General features: G+C 37.1%; 1 protein-coding gene across 2 annotated transcripts; it reads right to left on the bottom strand.

Annotated features, from left to right (window-relative positions):
- Window positions 1-4,674: 4,674 nt before the first annotated feature.
- On the bottom strand, window positions 4,675-18,988 carry LOC148851589 (uncharacterized). 2 transcript variants are annotated; one of them, XM_088947454.1, is made up of 13 exons: window positions 18,720-18,988; window positions 18,566-18,631; window positions 16,215-16,280; window positions 15,853-15,928; window positions 11,718-11,795; window positions 11,448-11,545; window positions 10,579-10,652; window positions 9,344-9,431; window positions 9,030-9,187; window positions 8,616-8,658; window positions 5,483-5,548; window positions 5,154-5,231; window positions 4,675-4,954 (listed from the first exon to the last, which is right to left on the bottom strand). In XM_088947454.1, the coding sequence occupies exons 1-13, from the start codon at window positions 18,816-18,818 to the stop codon at window positions 4,835-4,837; spliced, it is 1,110 nt and encodes a 369-aa protein (XP_088803580.1). In that variant the 5' UTR covers window positions 18,819-18,988; the 3' UTR covers window positions 4,675-4,834. The 2 variants fall into 2 exon arrangements, with proteins under 2 accessions (XP_088803580.1, XP_088803582.1); XM_088947456.1 differs by having other exon boundaries at window positions 9,344-9,407; window positions 18,720-18,903.
- Window positions 18,989-19,619: the final 631 nt, after the last annotated feature.

Raw genomic sequence — 19,619 nt, forward strand, 5'->3', positions numbered from 1 at the left:
ACATCTCGCAATGACAAATATGGGAGATGTTCTCAATGCACGCTGAGATGTACATGTGGGGCGCCCATTGCATTCTGTCTGTCATTCTGTGATCGTGCCACGTGCAATTCAACTGTCTATCTTGTGGGCGTACGGTGGATTGACACGTGTAAGGACTGAAGGGAAAGCTGCAGCACAGCTGGAAAAGCGGGAGACACAGTCTTCTTGCCATATCGGAAGTTCACACGTGTGTGGTCCAGCTTGGTCTTCGTTGGCGCGTAATGTGGAGCGCGGAAGCGGGTGGGGGACAGAGTCGTCTCGCCTTCTAGAAGTAGAAGAGGCCCGAGAGGGTTTATCGCTTATCGGATATGACTGGAATTTACGAAGCTACCCCTTGACTTAGTGCTGTTATATAATCTCTTCGTTGTTGGGAATAACAGTGACCTGGTATGATGTGGGTCCCACTCCAATTGGCGGTCGTGAATGAATTTCTACCACGATCCAGTGGTTGGAATTCAGTGGGAGAGTTGGATCTCTTAAACCCTTGTTCTTGATTAGAAAAATGAACAGGAGGAATTCAAAGCGAGACTAATTAATGCTTGATTAAGAGGCTTAATGGGGATTATTGTTATTATTTAATCATTTCAAACAAACAAACAAACAGACAAACATGCCTCAGCCTGAGTCCTTAAATTGAAATTAAAAAAAAAATGAAGACCAGAGAATACATTTTTTAATTTTTTGAGAAATAGTGAATTAAATAATATAAATGCGAAACCCTTAATTTAGGAAGCAATAAATGTACACGTGTTTACCGAGGTAAAGAATTTATAAAGATTGAAGGCATTTTGTCATGTAGTTGGTGCTAAGTTCTAACTTAAAAGAATATCAGAGTATATATATATATATATATATTGATATTTTATTTATTTATTTATTTTTGTATTTGTGGGTTTTCTATAAAACTATCAACATCTTCTCTGGGGCTGAAGAATTTTGTGTGGAGTTCGATGGGCACAGATGGGGACCACCATCCGACAGAAGCCAAGAGCAGTAATGGTTGGCTATTGAGGGAGGGAGCCTGGAGGGAGGTGTGGGTGATTGCTAGGCTTTCCTGCTTACTCACAGTCACAGTCACAGCCTAACAGGTATCGTTCCCTTTAATTTCCAACTTTTTATTAGAATGCTCCATTCTTTAGTACCGTAAGAAACGTGAAACCACGTTCGTGTTTAACGAGGATGTTGGGCTTGGGATTATATTAGGCACGAAGCCCTTCTTATCCGGTCCCGGTTTGATGTCAGTGTAAATGGGTTTTCCTTTTCTTTGCCACCAGGAACCCACTTAGCTGTCTGTCACTGGAGAGAGAGAGAGAGGGACGGTCTTTCTTTTGCCAAGTGGCAAATTAAAATCCCCATGTGCTGCAATTTGGTAGGTGGAACCGTGGAAGCATCCATCAAGTGGGAGAAGATGCGATCCCCAATTGGTCTAAACTATTTCAGCTGCAATATGTGAATGCATGGCTTTGGAGTCTGGAGACTAAGCCAATGAGATGACTTGGCCTCAGGGTTTGGAACGTTGGCACAAGTTGAAAGAGTAAGACTTCTTGATTATTCTGCCAAGTGGAGGGACAACTGACCTGTCTGAAAACTGAACAATCTAAGAGTGCCCATAAAAACCCGAAAAATCCAAACTGAAAAATCCAGTTAACTGAACAGCTTTGCAGTTTTTTCGATCTGGTATCAGTTTTTTTGGTATATATATTATCAAAAACCGATTAACGAATTGATTCGATTTGATAATTTTCAAAAACCGAACTGGTTTGATGAGCACCTTTTGTATCAACCACATGGACTATCCACATCCATGTCAGCTCCATCTTTTGTTAAATTATTATTATTTTTTCTTTAATTAATATTGTTACAGCTTCTCTCCCTTAGGCCGTATTGAGTGTTGGATGTTTTAGATTAGGTTCGTATGAATTGGAACACCAACAAGGAATATTCCAAAAGAAAAAAAAAAGATGACCTCTCAAGTGAACCAAGCAAGTTCCCTTCTTTTTTGAGGAAAAAAATGTTGAGCAAAGAGAAGAATATCTGGAGCCGGAGGTGAGCGGTGAGCGCTACCAAAATGGCCATTTGGTTTGGGAATATAAAAAGAAATTTGACCCCTTTAATTCCGCAGGGATGCTTGGTCCTGCTCATGAGACTTGACCTAGAGTTGGTAAGTGGTAAGAAATGTTGTAGGCATCATTCATTTCTATGTGGGTATTTTCAGATCAGTTGGTAATTAAAAAAAATAAGAGAAATAAACACGTTTAGTAAGAGTCTGGATCTGTTGACCACAATACATTATTAATCACATTCATCCAGTTGCACATTGAGAATATTGGTGATATAAATCAGAAGAGATGTATTCAATGTGTAATTGGATGAATGTCACTAATAATGTATTGTTGTGGGCAGCATCAGGTAATAGACATAGGGGCCATTTTGCAAGTCGCTTTTGAAAGATCTTCTGGAAGTTCTGACAAAAGCTTGACCTATGACATCTCAATACCTAATGCAACAATATCTGACCAAATTAAACAATACCAAGTTGGGCGTTTCAGCCTTCGATTTCAATTTTCAAGGGCATGAAAATGACATCGTTTTCACCGCTTTTTTAATATTTTCTCTTTATGTACATTGCAATTGAACTTCTTAAGAAGACTCATTCCTGAAATGTCAAATAAATAAAATATCTGGAAATGGAATCACTTTTCTGAAAATTCTACTGACAAATGCATGTTTATGATAGAAATATAATCCTATCCTTTTCAAGGTTTAACCCTTTGAGACAACAGCAAATAAAGAAGTCAGTCAAAATGGTGGGAGGCTTGGAGCTTTTAGAGCCTTCATTTTCATATACCACATTTTATGATTTGATTTGAGAGAAATGTTTAAAATATTATTAGTTACAATTAAAATTAAAAATCACCAATTATAAAGGGATAGTTGGTCATTATTTAACAATTAACCCCCCCATTTGGGAGTGCTTATAGGATAAGCACTTATCCTAATAAGTCCTTATGAGTGTTTGGTGAAAAAATATTTTTTTAAATGGGAGGTAGTATAGGTATTTTGAAAATTACATGACAGGTCAAGATGGACCAGAAATGCAATAAGCACTTTTTCTTGTAAAAGGCCAGAACTTTAGGCTTATTTCCTGAAAAAGCACTTATTTAGGATTATTTCTCAAAGGCGAATAAATGCTTATATGTGTGGTCCTTGCATAAAATAAACAATCTCAAACAGGGACTAAGTGTAACAGAAACCAGATTCGCTATGTGGCACATAGCGCTTCTCACACCACATCGTAGCCATGCATTGCGAATATTTCCTGTATTTATATGTTGTCATTCATGGAAGAAGTTCCCAATGCATGGCTGTGATGTACTGAGGTTGGTGTAAGAACTCTATAAGGAGAAAATCGGGATTCATTATAACAAATCCAAATCAAAAACCTTTCATTACCACCAATTTGAGCCAAAAACATAAAAAAATATTTGGATAAGAATCCATGGACCATGGTATGGTATGGTATGGTAGTAGACTTGCTTCAAACACCAAACAACAGAAAACAAGTCATTTCATTTCCATGTGATTTCGAATGCCTCCGGCCCTCCACAACAAACCTCCCACAGTCTCAGTCTACACAAATAACATCGTCCATCCAGGGCATTACATGTGAGAGGTTGGGCCTAGGTACCCGACAATAATGGGGATCATGGGCATCTCATTTCTCATTCAGTTAAAGTGTCATGATCAAACTAGATAAGCACAAAATCTCATTCCCACCCATTATTGCCAGTATCTTATCCATTATTGAAACTAAAAGGGTGCCTAACTTCCACAAGTTCCAAGGATTTTAGTCTCGTCTTTCGAAGATTTACCCTTCCACGAGTTTTAGAAAAAAAAGCAAAAACAGCGCAAAGTAGTCAATTATTAGGATAAAAAATGTAATGAAAGGAAGGCGAATAGAAACGAAAGAGGATTTTTGCTTGGTCCACCTTTGACTGGAAAATGGGAGAATCTTTGGCCTTATCTTTTCTTTTAATTGTATTAGAGAGAAATCTAACGATGGTACAGCTTCTTTTCATTTGGATTATTTTAATCAGTTGGTGAACTAAAGATTGAATAGGTGATTTCAAGACGGGGGCCCTTCTTAGGTCTTCTAACATAACCAACCAAACCATCAATAGAATTATAATTCAGGTTATATGGCCCATTAGCAGAGAAGGGTCAAATGAGAGGAGAGGATCTCCCCTCAAAAGGCAAGAAGGAAACATTTCCAAGGTAAGCACAATTTTCTTTCTCAAAGCAAGAAGCTTGTAGAAGAAATCAAGTACACTGTACAACAGGTGCGATGAGCCATCAAGAAGGTAAGCATGCTCGCCCAACTCAGACCAGTCAGGCTCCCTTGACAGTTGTGATGTCTCGTACAAAAGAATATGACAAATTATGGTCAGGAGTCTAAAACCATACCAATAATGAAAACTACACAAAGAGATGCACCATAGTTTTAACATATTACTAATAAGACTAATTAAGGATAAAGATGTTACCCTTTTAGCCATACAGATGTATGGCACCTTTTTAGCCACCTCCAAAAAAAAAAAAAAAAAAAAGGGAGAAAGAATGCTAGAATGAAGATAATTTCCAGAATCATGAAGAATCCTGAAGTTATCTATGTCAACTGTTGAACATGCTCTAAAGTATTAATTCATGGTCCAAACGACACAACGATGCACAGGCAGGTACTGTATTTCTACAGGATCCAAAAGTACCCATCAATGGGTACAAAGTAGCTAAGCATTCATTTGGGGAACCCATTGCTAGACTTTTTAAGTATGTCAACCTCACGTTCATTTGCTATCTCGGCCAGAAAAATGCTACCAGAGTCGCACCATCCTCCCAAAACATCCCTGTCGGCAGACTGCAGAATGAAGAAAATTAGAATAGTATGCTAATGAGATGGCACTTACACAGAACGTTTGTCATCAGAATAATGTCCTGAATGAACGTGATTATACAATTCCCAGTACCAACAGTTCAGACTTGGATATACTCATCAATGGATCGTCGCATAATTGGCATTTAAAAAGGAACTTCTGTGCATGTTCTCTTCAATGTACCTTGCTAAATCCAAGCCAGTTGGAATCCCCTCTGAATGAAAATATCTTCTTGCTATCTTTCCAGTCTCCACAGAACACCTGCAAGCATGTATTTATCATTCCAGAGGAAGGTTTTGGTTACAAAATGCCCCATCCTGAGAAAGTGATAATTCTTTCTACTAGGGAAATAGAGTATATGTATATATAGAACAGAAGGAAACTTCAATTTTATAGCATGTCAAAGAGATAAATGCTCACTGCCATTGTGTGCTTTTCATCATACATCCCAAATCGCGATCTATAGACAAATTCTATAAATTTGAAGGGAAGGAAGAGAGACTAAAAATCACCTCATAATCAACACCTTGTATGTAAATATGAGATGAATCGATTGATGAGAAAGAAAGACCTGTTATCTGCATTAACCCAAAAAAACAACAAATAAAAAAAGCCATCATTAATTGTCTTAGTGCACTGCTAGGCTTGTCAATGCAAACGGCCATATGGACAATTTACTGTCTTGAGCAGTATACATGGGAATAAATCATATGCGAGTACAGCACAAGGACAAGGTACAGAATTTTTCGAGAAATGAAGAAAAATCATTCATCATTTGATCATGACCATCATATCAACAGAACTTTTTTTTATTGGCTGTTCCTGCACGTCCAGCATAAATAGAATGCACCAGATATTAAGTTCAACCAATTAGTGCTAAACAAGCATGTTCCATATTTAGGCCACATCCAAGTTTTTTAGACAAAATCTGTTCTCCTAAAATAAGGAGTGCAATGCTAAATATGTTAATCTGTACAATAAACTAATGCGGTTATCGTGTGTTCATTAAGTGGAAAAGAATGTATGCATACTCTACAGTGAACAGGGATTTCTTTAATTCACTGTGGAACACCCAACCACTGCTCTTTTTTCTCTTATTTATCCATTCTGTCTTTCTCTTGATTGAAAAATGTGCCATGTTAATAAAGAACCAAACTTGGTCTATCACAGCTCTAGTTCCATATCATTTGTGAGTTCAAATGCCACTGTTTTAAGGTATTATGCATCTTATAAGGTGAACCACCTAGTACTAGTTATTTTCTGCAAAACAAAATCCAGGCCACAGTATTCTTACATTCTCCTACTTGGCCAACAAAAGAAAATGACAGGTGCACTCTTAAAAACAACCAGCTGTGCTTGGGTATTACCTATAGCTACCATCATTTAGTTTATTGAAACAAAAATCAATTCATGAGTTGGAAAGTACTAACATTGTAACCATGGAAAAGTTGTGTCAGAGATGGTCATAAGTTCACAACAAAAACACCTCATTGTTTACCAAAATACTGACTTCAGGTCTCCATTCACACATTATTCCCTACCCCAACTCTCATGGTTGTTTCTCTAACTAATAATGAGGAGAACAAAGAAGAGAGATTTTGGGAACAAACCTAGGTGGGGAGTGCCCCTCTAAAGGATCAGCTTCCTTCTTTGTATGCTCTTTCTGATTTGAAAAATGAGCCAATCTCGTCTTTCACCACCCCGTCTTCTTCCACTTCTGGGATTGGGTGGAACTTGGGTCTAAGAAGGGATTTGAGGGACTCAGACTTCGACAGTATTTCAAGCCTTATTGCACTTCTTGATAACGTTGTCTTAGACCCCACTAGGGCGGATTCTAGAATTTGGATACCTACCCCCAATGGCATCTTTTATTGTGCTTCTTTCTTCAAGGTCTTAAGTCAGTCCACCAGTCCTACCTTCCCCCCTTTCCCTGTTGATGAGGTTTGGTGCAGAGCAATACCTCCTAAGGTTGGTAGTTTTTGTTGGGAAGCCTACCTGGAAAGAATCAACACTGGTGATCTACTCCAAAAGAAGAGACCCAATACTTGTTTGTCACCTCAATGGTGTGTTCTTTGTAAAGCGAATGAGGAAACTGGTTTTCACCTACTAGTGTCTTGCCATTTTGCAAGGTCAACTTGGGAATGGGCCTTCTCCCTATTTGGATGTAGTTGGAATCCCTCATCAGACTTGCAGGGCCTTTTTTCCCCCTTCTTTTTTCAGGTGGCGGATAAAAAGGGGAAGGACAATGCGGAGAGGACTAAGGGCTGCAGTATGTTGGACTCTTAGGGAAGAAAGAAACTCCAGGATTTTCTCAGAAGCTCAGAGAGGAGCAACAGATATGAGGGCTATCATACATATTAGGGCGGTACAGTGGCTGAAATCTTTGGAGCTTTTCACATATTACGCTGTGGGTGACATGTTGAGGAAGTGGAGAGAGATTGCAATTTGCATATAGACCAAGTCAGTAATGAGTGTGGCTTGGACCCCTCCACCTGGTGGATTCATGAAATTAAACTTTGATGGGTGTAGTAGGGGAAATCCAGGACAATCGGGGATTGGGGGTGTTTTTAGGGATGAAAGTGGGGTCATTTCTGCCATGTTCTCAGGCCCAATTGGAGTGGGTGATTCCCTTGGAGCTAAGATCTTTGCAGTTATGGAAGGAGTCCAGAAAGTTAAGGAGTTGAACATCAGGAAACTCATAATTGAAGGGCTGAACAAGACATATATAACTAAACATAAAAGGACTATACTACCCTTGTACAGCCGGCTCTAACACCCATTTTTGACAAATTTGTTACTTTTAAACACAAGAAATCTCTTTAGTGGGCTGCAATGTAGGGATAACCACCGTCCATCGATGTTATCCACACATGGAAACTAAGTGGCTTGAGAAGTTGTGAATATGGAGTTCACAAAAAAAAAAAAATATCGAAAACAAAACAAAAATTAAGTGTTCCACATTATAAAAAACCCTTGTCCAGGAATCCTGGTATCATAGCCATCCATTCATTCGAATCATTCAACATCTATTGTTAGAAATGCATCTTGGTGGGGCCAATAAGAACCAACCCAATCCAACAGAACCCAACCTGACCTTGCAAGCATATATGTAAGAGGCTAATGTATACAGAACAAGCTGTTATGTTCATACTTACATAACCAAATACATACATATAACCCAATTTGATTTGTTCTTTACTCATGCATATATACAAAAATATATGCATAAAATTTTTAGTTTGGTAAAAATGCTCAAATAAAAAAAGAAAACTATAGTTACGCATATGTTAAAAGCAATTGTTTAATTTTCATTATTTTTTGCTTTATATTAAATTAGCCAAAGGACAAAGCTGGTGTGAATAAGAGATCGTCACCGGGCTATGCCTATAGCTTTCCCCAGCTTTAATACTTAATTCATGTTTACATTCTGAACCCATAACTGTCTTGCTTTGTTTTACTATTTTCCTGGAAAGCAAAACTAGATATTTGAGGGACTGTAACCCATAAACATCCAAAATGATTTTTTTTTCTCTGGAATCAAGACAATAATGATTGGCTTGCTTGTCAGATGCACAAATTCAAAGTAAAATAAGATATTGGGAGGAAAACTAATATGTGATATAGAACTTTAATTTATCAACCCACCTCATACTTTGAGCAGTTCACCCATCTTGCAAAAGCTGACCATCTGCAACCAAGATGTCAAATACAAGTAAGAATCTTGAATTATTTGTATAACATTAACAAAAAAAGAAAAAGAAAAAGAAAAATAGTCTAAGAAGAGAGCCAACAACTAAATATTCCCCAATTATAAGTTGTCTCATTCTTTAAACATGTACAGGTGAGAAAGGAGGTTCTATATCAATTTCAAACATCATAGAAGTCCTCTCTAATTAACCCTTCAATACATGCTATGATCAAATAGTCTTTCTGTAGCTTAGCTTAATTTGATTTCAGAAATAGATACATTTTGGAGCAAAAAACAGGTCTTTTCAAGTAAAAAATAAATAAATAAATAATTTCAGATATGGATCAAATGTAACCATTTCGGATACCCACCTACGAGGGTCATAAATGGTTACAGTACGATCAGCTCCACCTACCGCAATTGCCCCATCTGAGGAACTGCAAATAGCATATAAAATATCCCCTACGGAACCACAGATTCGTTGTACACAGCCACCATTCTCATGTGTTCTCAAGTCCCATATGGTAAGCTGCAATAATTAAAAAAAAAAAAATTAAAAAAATGGAAGATGAAACACAAGCAATATGTCAAAATGTACGAAGTAGGAATGAAACTCATTTTATTGATTTTTTTTAAGATCATTAGCATCAAGTAAGCTAAAGGTGTGTATAAGCCTGCAACTGACCTGACAGCCCTCAGCAACAGCCAATATTGAATTTTCATTCCCAAGAAATGAGCTCCGCACAAAGCTTAATGAAGTTGGATACAATAAACTGTGTCAAACCATGTTAGTAAGAATAGGATGGGCAAAATGGATGGTACATCCAGAGTCTTATGTGATAGGTGAATACCGCTAAGGATAAAAGGAAGTTTCTATAAAACAGTTGTAAGGCCAGCAATGTTGTATGGAGCAGTTTGTAGGCAGTCAAGAAACATGTCCAAAAAATAAGTGTGGCAGAAATGCATATGCAGAGATGGATATGTGGAAAAACTAGAAAGGAGAGGGTCAGAAATGAAGCCATTCTAAGAAATCTATGAGTAATTCCAATAGGTAATAAAATGAAAGAAAGTAGACTAAGGTGGTTCAGTCACATGCATAGAGACCATCTACAACACCATAAGAAAAAGCAGACTGCTGCAAGTTGAAGGGGCTGGAAGGTCACCAAAAAGGACATGGGTTGTAGTAAGAAATTATTTAAGTGATATAATTTAACAATAGATATGACACTAAACAGAACGAAATGGTGAAACAGGACTCGTGTAGCCGACCCCATATAGGTGGGACAACACTTGGGTGATGATAATGACTTAACAAGAAAATATGATGCAATAGGCTTTATGGAAAACACCAAGAAGTCCAAGAATTTGATAAATTATAACATATACATTGGTAGATGATGATCATGATTAGTAGTAGAATCCTGATTGTCACAAGAAAGGAGTTGCATCTCTTCTTACATGCACTGCTGCCCATTTGAGGGTAACTGCACTATCTTCTGAGTGAAATCAGATATGACCTCATAAATTTTTTGCGCTTTTTTAAAGATGGTTGAAACTACATGAAGTTCTTTTGAAGTAAGAATACCACTTAAATATCTCTGTATTTTCTGTTAATCACTTGTCTATCATTCTCTCAATTGTCTATATTCCCACCATTACCCATAACCAGTTCAAAATTTTCACTTAGTGACTCAACCATTTAATTGACTTTCGATAAGGAGGCATTTATATCCTATGAATTTTTATATTTATAAATTAACTTGGTTCACTAAACCCTCCATTTAACTCATAAATCCAACTTGTTTACATCCACTCACTAAATCCATCTTTTGCCAGACAATAATGAAATTAAGATTGGAGCTACTCAAGCCTTAACCACAAATCTGACCTTGCAAAACCAGAACAATTAATTATACTTACGTGCGTAAACTTCGAAGATGAATATCCTGGTCATAAACATCAATGCTTTTGCAAAAACTATGAGCAACAGCTACCTGGAAGAATCAAACAGTAAGGGACAATTGGAAAGATCTGAAAGAAGTAGAGAAACTTCGTACATAAGCCAAAAAAAGCACTTGGTCAAAAGGAATAAATAGAAACAATAGTCGATCAAGACTACAATCAGCCTTGAATCCTAACAGATTTCAGATTTAGGAAAGGTAGAAGAAAAGTAGGAGGAAAAAGAGAAGAACCAGAAGTACACAAAGGTTTGAAAGGAGGAACAGATTCAATCAATCTGCCGCCACCACTCTCTTAATATTTATAGGTTATGTTCAGTACATAGGGGAAAGGACAGGACTGCCCTTAATACTTACATGGCAAGAAAAAAACAAATAAAAGACTGAAATAAATAACACACTGAAATAACAAGCTGACTACCAACTAACACTGACATGACTAATAATAGTTGCACATGCTGTCCTACGAACGGGGTGGGGACCACAGCCGGGGGCCCACATCAGTTTTCTCTACAGAAACTAACAAATTTGAGTTTTAAAAGCATAAGTATTTCCTTTGTACATTCTGTTTTTGCAGCGACTGTTGATTCTACTATTACATCTCTAATCTCATAATTGAACACAAGTCAGTCTAACACATCAACCGAAGCTAGGCATGATTGCATGGCTTTAGACTCGATGCACAAACATGAAAGTCGTTTACACAAAGTTGTAAATAGCTTCAACTTATATTCCACAATGGATTCCAAATCAAGCACGTACTAGTCAAAAACTAATTCCAATCCAAGATATACTAACATGCCATTTGTTCAAAGATAATAAATTAAGTACCGTGGACCATAAACTTGGACTAAAGGAGAGGCCTGCCCAGCTACCCTCCCCTACACCACAATCCTGAGGAACTACTGAATATGTAAGCCTGTCAACATCTGAAACAATCAGTTATGCATATTAATAAAATATAATAAATATAGATGCATAAAAATTAAAAAAATAAACAACTCATATAGACCAAAAAAGTTAGAAAGGAGGAAAAGAAACTTCAGTACTTGTAGGTCTTATCTATACAGATAGAAGTACAGAAAATGAAGAGAAAGATACCTTGACCACTAGTACCCAGTTGAGACACAATTAGGTGACCATAAGAATCAACTGTCCCCAAGACTAAGAAGCCATTGCCTGTGGATATTGTATCAGGAGGAAAAAGAATCATGAAAAACAGAAGAAATACCAACTCAAAATAAAATTCTTCGAAGAACCAAAAAAATATACAAAGATGGAATAGAATTCCCCAAAATCTTGCCAACTGCACCACTGAGAAGACTTAGAAGCCCCACTTCTGAACTACTGAGAACTGACCCTTAGAATCCTTAGACCAAAGTCTTGAGACCTCTCTTCTGGTATTGATACAGGTTCTTGCAGGTACAGAAATTCCTATGTAACCACTTCAGAAATTGACAGAAATTCTCATTCCTGCACATTTGCACTTATGCAGGGTGGTTTGGGGATGCGAAGAGTATAAATTGTGACTGTGAATTGTTAATTGCACAGTTTCACTTATAGGAGAACGTAATTCAATCTGAGCAAAGCTTCTAGCACTTCTTCAATGTCTGAGATTCAACAACTTCCTCCAATTTGAAAATAGAAGGGGATTTTCAAGTAGTAATAGAATGCATGGTAGCTGAGGGGAATGACCCATGGATTCCCTGACATTCCATTAGAAGCAAGATTTCTAGCTGATTATGGTATAAACAGGGATCCGTTGTATTTGGGGTCTACTCTACTGGCGCAGAATCTTGGGTTGGGCTGGGTTCTGATTAACCCCTCCAAAGTAGGACTATTGCTACTGTTTTACCTATCTTCTATTGTGTGTGTGTGTATAGTAGATTTTCTAAGAACATGAACCAACATATTTGTTCATATGGATACCAATACTCGCTCTATAACTGATGTACTAGCTAGGGATGAGGTGGGGCAGCTGAATTATATTGGTAACCTTCCCATGTAGGAAGCATTTTCTTTTTTCTGTGTTTTTTTAATCTTTGGTTTACTGGATAAGGAAAAGTATTATATGTAGTGATATCTAATATTTAAAATCATGTAAAGGGTTATTTCATGTACAATGAGTAGCTGTATGTCAGAAGCACAAAACAATCCTCAAAAGAGGAAAAGAAGCAAATGACGTTATTCATGCTGAACGTAAAATGACGTGTAATAAAAGAAAAAAGAAAAAGATGATAGGTTTACTACCCTAAATTCCTTGTATATTTGACAACCACAGTCATCCTACGTCCAAGGTCCTCCTAAAAACACCTTCCTTCTTGTCCAGTTGATGCTCAAGGATGTAGTTGCTATCTGTGGACCCTGAGACTAGGCTTATAACTGATCATAGACCCAACTAAAAAATTTCTTCCCAAACTTACAGCTATTGACTTCAGATATATGTTAATATGTCATATGATGCTTCAAAATGGGTTCCTTGTCTTTTTCTTGACACGTCTGGAAATCAACACAACATTTGAGAGGATCATCATTTCATTGAATTTGTAATATGTGATCAAAGAACCTCAAACTCTTAGGATATAATTTGGGTATTAATTGTATTTGATAAGCATAATCATCATATATTTACTGTTTCCGTTGAATCATGCTTCTATACAAAACTTGTTTTCTTTCCCAACAATTCTTCCATTATTCATGTAAATAACATAAAATATTTATAAAAAAAATATAAATAACATAAAATGCTTATCAAAAAAAGAATATTCATATAACATAAAAGATGTATAATTAGAAACTAAAATCTAAAAGTTAAGTTATACCTGTTCAGCAGTGGTTTGGACTTTATGGGAAGAAAGAAATGCCAGAATCTTCCAAGACAAGGAGAGAAGCAGCAAATTATGGATTGTGTTTTGGCTAGAACTATACATTGGCTACAAACTGTGGAACTGTTTAAAAGTTTCTCCTTTGACATTTGGAGGAATTGGCTTTCAGTAGCTTCTAGTTCAGTACACAAGGCTAAAACACCACTGAGTTGGACACCACCCATGGAAGGCTTCATGAAACTAAACTTTGATGGGAATAGTCAAGGCAACCCGGGAATATCTGGAATTGGAGGAACCATTAGAGACAAGGATGGGAATCTGCAAGCACTATACTCAGGACCGATGGGAAATAGAGACTCTTTAAGGGCTGAACTGTATGCAGTCCTACAAGGTGTACAGATTGCAAGAGAGATAGGGGTGGAAGTGCTTGGTGATAGAAGGGGACTCCAAGGTGGTGGTGGGTTGGCTTAGAGATACAGATTCAGTAATATGGTGCTACGGAAATGAATTGAAGAAATTCAAATGGGAAACACAACATATGAATTTAATCATGCAATGGGTGGGAAGGGTGGCTAATTCATTTGCTGATTACTTAGCCAAAGGAGTAACTAGGGATCAGTTGTATTGGGCCCATTTATGATTTTTGTGCTGTTCTTTTCTTTTAAAGGGTGAGGCTGCACCTTGCACCTCCCGTTGGGATGCTTGTAACAGTTTATTTTGTTGATAATGAATTCTTAATGAAATTTTATTCATCAAAAAGAAAAAGTTACGTTATACCTGTTGACCCTGAATCCTATTTTTTCAGACTTACCAAGTTTGGCACCTAATACTTGTGTCAGGTTCTAAAACTTTTTCTTTTTTTTTTTGTTAAATGAATATGATTTTATTAATGAAAAGATCAAGAGGTGAAATCATTACAGGCTACCCATGGAGAGGCAAGAGATGTCACCTTTCCTGAAAAAAGAGAATTACATCAAACAAAAACAAAAGATTAAAGAGCTGCCCAAAACAATTGTTCCCTTGAGGCCCCTTGCTTAGCTAAACAATCCGCTAAGGTATTTGCTGTTCTGCCCACCCAATGTGAAGTAATATTCATGTTCCTTGAAAACCAATTAACTTTACTCAAGAGGTCCCTATAGGACCATATAACTGAGCCTGGATTTGTCAACAGTCAACCATCCCACAACAACTTTGGAGTCTCCTTCAATTACCAGATTCTGAACTCCTAGTTGGTCTGCTATCTGAACACCTTGTACAGCCGCTAATAACTCAGCTCTGTTAGAGTCTCCTACTCCCATGGGGCCTGAGAACAAGGCTAAGATGTTGCTGTCCTTATCTCTAGCACCCCTCCTACACCTGAAGGACCTGGGTTGCCTTGGCTACTACCATCAAAATTCAGCTTTACCCAACCTTCAGGAGGCACCCACACTGCTGGTCCTATCCTTCCTGATATGACTATTAGTCATCAAAAGAAAAGGTTTGAAAGGAGTCCAGAGTTCTCAACCAGTGGATTGCCCTAGTCAAAATGCAATCCTCTACAGCCTGAATGCTTCTTTCCTTCTCTTGGAATAGCCAGGTTCTAAAACTTGTACTTGTATCCTTATAAAAAATCTTAGACCTATAGATGGCTTCCATTCAAAAGCGTCTCATTCTTCTCTAATCCATTCAAGGAATGATATCCCCTTCCAGGGTTAAAAGTTATTTTGATGGTTGCACTTTGGTAAAGCCATTTGATACTAGGGGTGCATGAAGGGATGGAGATGGCAAAGTTCTTGCTCTTTTAGGCTATACTTCCCTACTGGTTTTTTTATTTCTTTCGAAGGGCTACTCAACGGGGGGGTAGCCCATCCCCCAACCCAGGTGCAGGCGGGATTCAATCCCAAGTCTGCGCTACAACCAGCAGGAGGCCTCACCAACCAGCTGGCTGGCACCTTGCTTCCCTACTGGTAATTATGACTTTAAACATTCCCAAAGCACTCCTTTAGGTTTACAGGTGTTAGAGGCCTTAAGATTCTGGTTTCTTATCATTCAAAATGGCTGAAATAATGCCATTGCATGGCACTCTAATGAGTATAGCTTCCGTCAGAAACTTTCTCGTGTTACTTCATCTATCAAAAGAGGAATCTCACTTTTGATTAGTATAAAGGGGTCTTTATTGATTCCCCCACCACATAAGTTTTTATTGGTCTCTCCAGTTGGGAACAGTAAAAGATGGGGGAATCTATCAAAATACAAGGGAGGGTATTGTATCGTGGGTGGGGGTTTTGGCAAATAAAACACAAGCCAATAAAAATTTATGAGGTGGGGCAAATCATAAATTCCCCTAATATAAATCTACAAGTATAAATCAATAGGTTTCACAGGTAAGTGGGGCTCAAAAGGTGTTAAAAACATAGAGAATTATCTCTTACACTCTGTTTCAGCAAGAACTAGACTTTGAACTTCTGAACGATGTGGGCAACGGTTAAGTAATGAGGAATGCCTGACCTTCAAGAAAAACAAAATAAAATAAGATGACCAAGTGAACCAAAAAGAGAGGCCAAACAATAAGTACATCTATAAATATATAAAGTGGACATATCACTTCCACGAAGTCACAATGAAAAAGTATATAATACTTCTCGCATAAGTAAGGTTTCTGCTTTCATATTAGTACCACATTCAATGGATGTGCCTCGCACTAGTCAAAAGAAATGAAAATCTCTGAAAAGCCCAAACGAGATTCATAAATGTAGATTAAGTATGCATGAATGTACAATCTGAATCTGAGTACCTCTGCTTGAACAGGAATCAAAAGACTTTCCTTTCCCTTGGTAACTGAAGAATCTTCCATTGATACCTAAAAAAGAGAGAAACTAATTATTAGCTGATCAGAGTCGTATACAACAGAAGATGCACTAATGCTCATAGCATATTTTCATGCTTTTCTTGGAAGCAGATGAGTACAGCATATACAATTTGAAGTGGGTAATTAATTGCTTTAAAAAGGTGACAGGGCTTCAGGTAAATCTTTCAAAAAGTAGTTTGGTAGGCCTGAATGCTAGTGATGAAATCCTGGACAGCTTCAAGGAAGTGCTAGGTTGCAAATTGGAAAAGCTCCCAATTTCCTATTTAGGGATGCCTCTGGGTGAAAACCCGAGAATTCAAGTTTTTAGGGATCTGGTGGTTGAGAATTGCAAAAAAAGACTGGCTACCTGGAAGAAATGTTCTCTCTCAAAAGGGGGTAGGATTACTTTAATAAAAACATCTCTTGCAAACTTGCTAACAAACTTTCTTTCTGCTTTCCAAGTCCTGATTAAAATAAAAAACAAGATTGAGATACTCCAGTACGATTTTTTGTGGGACGGTGGAATCAGATTTGTAATCCTAAGGAAGGTGGTGGATTATGGAGATTCCCTATCGAGTCGAGATCCACTTGGACTTCCATCAGCAGCAGCAAGTATGGGAGAAACTCAAATGGATGGGATAAAAAGGTCCACTTGAACTGAGTGACAGCAATCAGCCCCTGGAAAGGTATCTCTTCAGCCTACGACTTATTCTATCTAAGAGGATCTCTGAGAGAAGTAGAAACAGACGAACTTGGAGACCTGTTACATTACCTTAGAAGTGTAATGTAACAATGGGTAGTCAGCAGAGCCTTCTGCATGTTTGTCCTCTGTGCCTAAACAATGGGGAGTCAGCAGAGCATCTTATTTTGCATTGTGCTGTATGTAACCAGGAAGATTTGGTATCATTTTCTCGAATGGTTGGTCTTAGGTGGGTGTTTCCTAAGCAGGTAGTGGAGTTCATGTGGCAATATTAGGTATAATAGGCAAACTGTATTGGAGGTCCGTAGCTCAAGCTGTTATGTGGGGTGTGTGGGAAGAAAGAAACAACAGGATTTTTGAGAATAAAGGAAGAACAGTCGATCTGGTCTCCTCTATTACTTTCTTTTGCAACCTGTGGGCTGTAAATTCTGAAGAATTTGCTGGCTTCTCTTTGAATTATCTTCAACAAAACCTAGTGCAAATCTTTTTCTCATCCCCAAGTCTATTGCAATCAAAGGGAGGAAAGGATGGTGAGATTAAGTTTCGATGGGAGTGCCCAAGGATCTTCTAGTCTAGCAGGGATTGGAGGTATAATCCAGGACAGAGATGGGAATATTTGTTGGGATTTTAGTAGCCCGATTGGATTTCCTAACTCTACAAAGGCAGAAATAGTGGCAACCCTCACGGGTCTTTGTTGCGCTAAAATGTTAGGAATTTCCTCTCAAACATTTGAGGGTGATTCAGCTAATACAATAAGATGGCTAAAGGAAAAAGACAGCGGGCCTTGGAGCTTGGCTCATTTTTTGACAGAAGCTAGAGACATTGGACTCAATGAAGGTTAAGCTGAACTGGATTCCCAGGAAATTGAACACTGTAGCAGACAGGTTAGCCAAATCTGGTGCTCATAGAGATTGTTTATTTAGTGACAGTGCTCCGCCTTTGTAATCTTTTTTCTTTGTTTTTCTCTTGAAGTACATCTTCTCATGTACCTCCTTTTAATGTAATCTCAGTTACTATTTGCTCAAAAAAAAAAAAAAAAAGAATGTTAAATGGTGAACACATGTATTCACCACTAATTGAATTAAATTCTAATAGAGAATAGTGGAATTGGTAATTATCTTATAAAAAAAATAGATATGCATTTTGAGGGTTCTTCCCTAATTAGTAAAAAATATCGCCATCTTTCTGCTACGTAAAACAAAACATCTGCACTTCTTTGTTTGCTACTTTCCTTTAAATTCCCTTTTACTGTTGCCACTTGCCAGTTCCCGATTTTATTTTTCCTTTTAGAAACTTCCACTTCTATCAAGTGTCTTATAATAACAGTGGAATTTTTCATCTGATCTAAGTTAGAAATGTAACAAATTTTATCGATTACTTTGAATAATAAGCAGTGACCAATACTGAAAGCTCATCACAAATTCAAATAGAATGAAATAAAACGAAAAAACAAACAACTGATAGTTGGTAACGAGAAACTAATTGAATGATGCAAAATGCAATCTTGTTCGAGCTCCAATTAGAACATTAGTTACAAAAGAAATGCTAGAGAAAAGAAATCAAGCAATTTATCATAGTAGTTTGGAGAGATGCGAACCTCGATTTTGTAGACGTTGCATCCCGAAGCAATGTAAACCCAGCAAGAAGAACTAACGCCATTGACCTGGAAAGCAAGAAAGTAACATTAATGAGAGAGAGAGAGAGAGAGAGAGAGATAGAGGGGAGTAAGGTTAGGACTTGAGAGTTCAGACATGGAGAGCAAGGCGAGTAGACTGGAGATTCGCAGGAGATGGATTCTCAAGGAGAGAAGAAGGGACGAGGGCTTTTCTCAAACTCTTTGCCTCCAGCATTCCTTCTAGCTCGAGGGCGGGAAGCAAACCGATATTTGCAGGGAAAACTGGGAATGTTAAATGCTTCAACTGGAAATGCCTCAACTTGCCTATCTGTAATCAACTTACGGATTCAGCCTCGGCTTCAGCTGCAGCCATTTGATTACGGCTGAATGACTTAACTACTCCTCAGGTTTAAAATATCGGAAACCAGTACAGCAAAGCATTTTTAAGAGATGTATAAGAATACTTATATATATATATATATCTATCTTAAAAAATTAAAAAAATTAAGATACATATAAATATACTTGAAAATATTATAAATACTTTAATAAATCATAAAAATGCATCAATAATACTAAATATAATATTTCAATAAGGTGTATAAACATTAAATTAATATATTTTAATGGTTTATAAAAAATATATTATCATAGTTAATTATAATTTCAATAAAAATTCCATGTTTAACTATAATTTATAAATTATAATTCTTAAGTTTAATGTTTTATGGAATGGGAAAACCCAACTCTCTTATCCAACAATAAAACATGCAACTTTTAAGCGAAAATATAATATTAATTATTAATTACTTAAATAATTTTTATTTATTATTTATTTCCAAGAGTTATAAAAAATAAATAAACATTATATGACATATTCAAAAAATAGTTATTAAAGAATAAATTTCAAGTTCCCTATGGATATGATAAATAAATCCATAGATCTAAAACATATTTAGTCTTTATAGGCAAAAAAATATATATTTTCAATTTTTTATTAATTTATATTTTCCCCAATTAGCTTCATGAATTTTCC

The sequence above is a fragment of the Nelumbo lutea genome, chromosome 5 (assembly GCF_056320005.1).
Source record: "Nelumbo lutea isolate HS-2025 chromosome 5, American lotus-T2T, whole genome shotgun sequence".
NCBI lineage: Eukaryota > Viridiplantae > Streptophyta > Magnoliopsida > Proteales > Nelumbonaceae > Nelumbo > Nelumbo lutea.